General features: G+C 33.0%; 1 protein-coding gene across 4 annotated transcripts in view; it reads left to right on the forward strand.

Annotated features, from left to right (window-relative positions):
- LOC117119846 overlaps positions 1-5,940 on the forward strand; it is a 9,526-nt gene extending 3,586 nt beyond the window's left edge. Inside the window, exons 2-4 of one of the 4 annotated variants that reach the window (XM_033264814.1) lie at positions 1,941-2,063; positions 4,015-4,191; positions 5,400-5,907. In XM_033264814.1, coding sequence (XP_033120705.1) covers positions 1,941-2,063; positions 4,015-4,191; positions 5,400-5,670 — 571 coding nt within the window. In that variant the 3' untranslated portion in view covers positions 5,671-5,907. Of the gene's footprint in view, positions 1-1,940; positions 2,064-4,008; positions 4,192-5,399 lie in introns of all 4 variants that reach the window. The other 3 variants (XM_033264813.1, XM_033264815.1, XM_033264816.1) reach the window with 3 other exon arrangements.
- Positions 5,941-6,158: the final 218 nt, after the last annotated feature.

Raw genomic sequence — 6,158 nt, forward strand, 5'->3', positions numbered from 1 at the left:
GAAATTATCAGCTCCAGTGATTGCAGATTGATCCATGTCATCTTTAGGCCTACAGATGTAAAGATCATGAAAAAATACAATTCCACAGTGGTGGATTCAAATGTGGGGGGAGAGACCCCTAAAATTATAAAAGAAATGGAGAAAAAAGAAAAATCATAGGCCTAATTAAAGTTTGTCTGAGAATGCCATTTCCGGCCATTTTGAGGTGCCATAATCATAAATTTTCTTACCTAAGCCGCAACCATGGTGGGCTAAGGTGGTATTGACCACCTGTCGGTGCAAGTTCCTCCCTTCACCCCCACCCTCTATTTTTCCTGCTTTACTGTAGGTCCCTAGACAATACTCAAATGAATGAAAATTGAAATAGGATATTACAAATTATGGATTTTAGAAATCCATTAAAAAGGGCCCTTAAAATGCTAATTTGTCAGAGCTTCCAGAAGATTCACCCCACCCTCGCAGGGATCCCTAGGCAGTCGCCCATCGTAAGGTCCACTCCGGTTGTAAAACGCACCTCCCCATCGAAAATCCTGCCTACGGGCCTTTTGCCAAGGAATACATACAAGGCGCAATCAAAATATTTTTTTAAAAAAGATAAACAGTTGGGGATCAAAAAAGACAACAGAAATGACAAAAAAGCAGAAAATTTTGACAGTTAAGTGAGATTTATTTAGGAAAACAATGTTTCTTGAGAAGCCGACGAAGTCGAGGCATTTAGGTGTATATCTAGACTTAGGCCTTGTTTTTTGACAAGCCCGGGACTACTAGCCTTTTTCATAGCCCACTGTTTATTAATTATTTCAAGCACTTAATTTTTGTATTAATTGTAACGCTTATACGCACCACCACCCCCACCCCCTTTCAAAATTGTCAATGGTCACTAAGGAGTGCCCAAGTGACCTCAAAATTTCATCTATTTTACTTGTTGACACCGTCCAAAGGCTGTGAAACTTTAATTCAAAATAGAGGGCGTCCACTTGAGTGCACTGCCATTGGAGTTTTGCATTGGCACCAATGTTTTACACTGTGACTCTCAGTTTTGCACTGTGACTCTCAGTTTTGCACTGTGACTCTCAATTTTGCACTGTGACTCTCAGTTCTGCACTGTGACTCTCACTTTTGCACTGTGACTCTCGGTTTTGCACTGTGACTCTGTGTTTTGTACTGTGACTCTCAATTTTGCACTGCTGACTCTGTGTTTTGCACTGGGACTCTCAGTTTTGCACTGTGACTCTGTGTTTTGCACTAATCAGTTTTGCACTGACTCTGTGTTTTTGCACTGGTGACTCTCAGTTTTGCACTGGTGACTCTCAGTTTTGCGCTGCTGACTCTCAGTTTTGCACTGCTGACTCAGTTTTGCACTGCTACCAATTGTATTTTGTCCTTTTGGCGTTCCATATGCAGGTACGGTAGCGTTGGGGTCGGAGGTGGCGTCGTGAGTGACGTAAGTAACGCCACTGCCTAGTTCACACACAAAGGCGTACACTACGTCAGACTTACGCCAGCCTTATATGTGTGTGAACTAAGGCTTTAAAATCTGAACAGTCACGCTAAACAGGGCTCGGGATGCTAATGATGGCCCTTTTCGTGGTAGGATTCGGGCGATCAAGACAAAGTTCTGATTTTTCTTATGTACACAAAGAATGTAACTGCATGTCAATCTGTCTGAAACGATTACTAACTATAAAAACATTTCCTCCTTTTTACTGCTATTTAGATGTGGCACACCTTCATTCACTCGATCATTGTTGGTAAAATTTTAGAAGTGTATTTTAGCATTAGCATGTTTCAAGTGGATACATTTCTCCCTCCTTTGTTTAATATATTTAAAACAATAACATGAGCGTTTCAATTTGTGTAGAAAGCCAATAGGCGTTCTGCAATTTTATAATGCAAATGCCAGATTATTATAAGTATAAATGATATCTTTTTTGTTTCAGGAACATGTTAGGCCTAAGTTTCATCAGAGCATTGAGAAGGAAACTGTTGATTAAGTCTGTTAAAACGTATTTGTTAGTTTTAACAATAATTTTTTTCGGCATTTACAAATTTTCATTCAAAACGTAAGCAAAAAACTGTATTTGATTCATTGTGATAAAATTTATTATTATTATTATTATTATTATTATTATTATTATTATTATTATTATTATTATTATTATTATTATCATTATTATCATTATTATCATTATTATCATTATTATCATTATTATCATTATTATCATTATTATTTATTATTATTATTATTATTACTATTATTATTATTATTATTATTATTACTACTATTATTAATACTATCACTATTAATATTACTATTGATAATTATTATTATTATTATTATTATTATTATTATTATTATTATCGTCATTATTATTACTATAATTATTATTATCTCCGCCAGGAGATATATGTTTTCGTTTGTGTGTGTGTGTGTGTGTGTGTGTGTGTGTGGGTGTGGGTGTGTGTGTGTAACGCTTTGCTGTTTCATTTTTTTTTTCTTGTGTACAAAATATCTCAAAAACGGCTGCATATGTGTAAATTCCAGTTACAGGGATTGTTAGGTATGACCAAAACAAGGATGAGGTGATTAAATTGTGGTAACTGTCCGGATTAGGGCGTGGGTGTGAGGACCATTTAAAGGATTTTGTCCTAGACAAGATATCTCAAAAACTAATCAACTGACATAAATAAATAAAGGAATAAATTATCAAGCGCTGGTCACTTCCAATAGGGGGTGAACTTGAGGGTCATTTAAATTGTTGAGGTCCTGTGTGTTTCTTTTGTACAAAATACCTCAAAAACAGCTGCACTGGTTTAAATACCAGTGATTGTTTGGTATCACCCAAGGACGAGGTGATTAAATTTTGGTGGCCAATCTACGGAAGCTTAAAAGTGCCATCCAGATGTTTAGATAACTATCTCGTGATGTGTACATCTTTTAGAAGAGATGATTACATGACGAGATCCTAGATCTGGTCATGTGTACATCCTTTAGAAAAGATGATCAGATGACAAGATCCTGGATCTCGTCATCTGAACATCTGGGAAGTCACTTTAAGCTTCCGTAGCGACGTTTTGCTTTGAAGGGCGCATATCTATCGGCACCAACATATAATCATTTCATTTTTCGAACGCCTTCGCCTGATAACTTTCCTTATATTCAATGAAAAAGTTGGTGTCTTAGTAGGGCCTATATGTTATTGGGTTGTCACTGAATCCAATAAGACATGTGAAAGCCTAGCAGCCATTTTGAAATTCAAGATGGCCGCTGTAAAAATGAACCAAAATCGAAGATTTCAGTAAAATTCCACTTCTCTATGAAAAATAGTAAATTTGAGTCTTATATGTTATTGGTCTTAGTCCAATAAACATAGTTTCAAAAAGCTAGGATGGCAGCCATTTTAAAATTCAAGATAGCCGCCAAAAAAAAAAAAACCTTAAAAAATTGAAAATATTGGTATGTAATTCCACTTCTCCTCGATTAAAAATGCCAAATTTGGTGTCTACTCAAATGTTATACACCAATTTCATTTTTGAAGGTTTTTTTGGCGGCTATCTTGAATTTCGAAATGGCTGCCATCCTAGCGTTTTGAGACTATGTTTATTGGAATCAATAATATATGATTAGACCCATATTTACCATTTTTCATAGAGGAGAATTGGAAGTATACTGAAATATTCGATTTTTAAAGCGGCCATCTTGAAATTCAAAATGGCTGCCATTCTAATCTTTTGAAACATGTCTTATTGGATTCAGTGACCCCAATAACATTAATTAGACACCAGGTTTACGCTTTTTCATTGAATATAAGTAAAGTTAAGAGCCTATATCTAAATTTTTAAAATGGCCGCCCCTTTTTCTGGAGGTTCCTTCCGCTCAATTTTTTATTTATACCCTAGCCTAGTGATGTTAAATCAGTAGAGAAACCTTGGTCTCCGAAAAATGGTCACGGGGACCCTGATTTATGATTGTTAAAATCACTGTATCGTTTTTTTAATCATGTGCAGAATTCTAACGTCCTCGAGGAATGGCGAGCGACAAATTTACTCGACACCGATAGGTCTTAGGCATGCGCAAAACAAATCTATAATGATCGAATCACTGACTCATGAATCTGTGGACCTGAGTGAATTGCTTGAATTGCTGTTAAAACCGTGGGCGAAAAATCAGTCAAATCTTGTAGACCTTAGGTACGTAAAGTAAAACATATTCTAAAAATTAAAGAAAGATAATGTATAAGTCAGGCTATTCTGATATTCGTTATGGATTAGGCCTATAGGTTTACTTACAATAATAATGATTATTTTGATTTTGATGATAATGGTATATATAAATGAGAATGATTATGATGATAACAATAATAGTAATAATAATAATAATAATAATAATAATAATAATAATAATAATAATGATAAATTATAATGAATTTACAATTCTAATTCAACTCATTTGACTCATTAATACATTGTAACTGGCAAAGTACATTTTAAATAGTTCCTTCTGGTTTCTGTATAAACATAAATATAAATTCTTATTCATTCATTCATTTTAATCATTTATTTCAAAATCAACTCAACATACAATTAAAGAAAATTAACATTAGGTATTATAACATACAGTCGAAATAATTAAGTTATGTCAATTAGGTAAACAAATCAGTGTATGCATCATAAAAAATTAAAAAGGGGTAAGCAAAATAGGCAAAAAACTCATGCTCTCCTAAATAAAAATAAAAGAAAAATATAAATAAGCAAATAAGTGAATATAAAATAATAATTGAAGTAGTTGCATGATTAATTAAAGTTACTGTAGAAATAAATAATTACATTATTGTTCCATTATTGGAGTATTTATGTTTTTTCTTCTTTTTTCCTTCTTTCTTCTTTCTATTTCTTTTTCCTTATTTGTAATAATTGTTTATATTTACACATGTTTGTATTAGTTGCGATGAAAACCTCTGCTTCATGAGACCTAGCTCCGTGCTCAATCACAGGCTTCCATCGCAACCAGTATATGTTAGTTCAACTTAAAAATAAAACAGACATGGAATTAACAATAAACTCAATTACAGCATATATTTCATGTATTATAAGTAAACCATTAACCATATTGATAATAATATTGGTATTAGTAATAATTATTTAATATTCAAAGTAAAATCATGCCTGACCTAATAAGAATATGATACAGCATTCTAAACTACAAAATAAATAATAGGTTTATTTCAACAAAATCTAAAAAATTATGTGTAGACCTATTATGGTAAACCTTTCCAAAACTCCTGACCGAAAATATCATTATTATATAATGACAATGATATAAATGATGATAAAGATGAAGGTGATCACATAATAAATTTGATAAATAAATGGATGATTATTAATACCGTCTCTCTCAGGAAAAAAATGTATGGAAAAAAATACAATGATGCAAATTTGACGGAGGTAATATTCGCTAGCCAATCAAGTATGAAACCTGGTGAGAAATACCGAACAGTCTTCTTCTACCCACGAGGAAAAGGTCACATCAATAATGGAATGCATGATCTGCTTCCTAAGGTAAATGCTCATTTAGTGACGTTTTATTCAACAATGAATACCTTGTCATTCGACACAATAATTAGTGTGGCAAGAAAAGAGGTAAAAACAAACACTTTACACTTTACCTGATGACAAGGGAAGAATACCCACGGCACAAACTGCTGTTCATCCCCGTGTTCATGTTGCTGGTTTTTTTTAATTATCCATTTATTTATGTTTCAGTGAAATTCTATATTTGGAAATTTTGCATGAAATCTGTCAACCACGCTGTCATGGTCGAGGTTGTTTTACCTATCACAATGTATTCCAAGCACCATGAGGCTATCCAAACGAGCATTTTGTCATAACAGATCGCAAATTATTTTTAATTTGTCTCATTGAACTATTATTATTATTATTATTATTATTATTATTATTATTATTATTATTATTATTATTATTATTATTATTATTATTATTATTATCATAATTATTATCATTATTATAAATGTTGTTGTTGTTGTTCATAGTTGAATGAAAACAATATGGTGCTAAACTAACATTACATGTAAATATTTTTTTATTTGTTTATTCCCCGACAAAATTTACTCGTCTTCCCTGACGGGGTGGTGGACTAT

This window comes from Anneissia japonica, unplaced genomic scaffold, assembly GCF_011630105.1.
Source record: "Anneissia japonica isolate Jap-2015-1 unplaced genomic scaffold, ASM1163010v1 scaffold724_len3256291_cov202, whole genome shotgun sequence".
Classification (NCBI taxonomy): Eukaryota; Metazoa; Echinodermata; class Crinoidea; order Comatulida; family Comatulidae; genus Anneissia; species Anneissia japonica.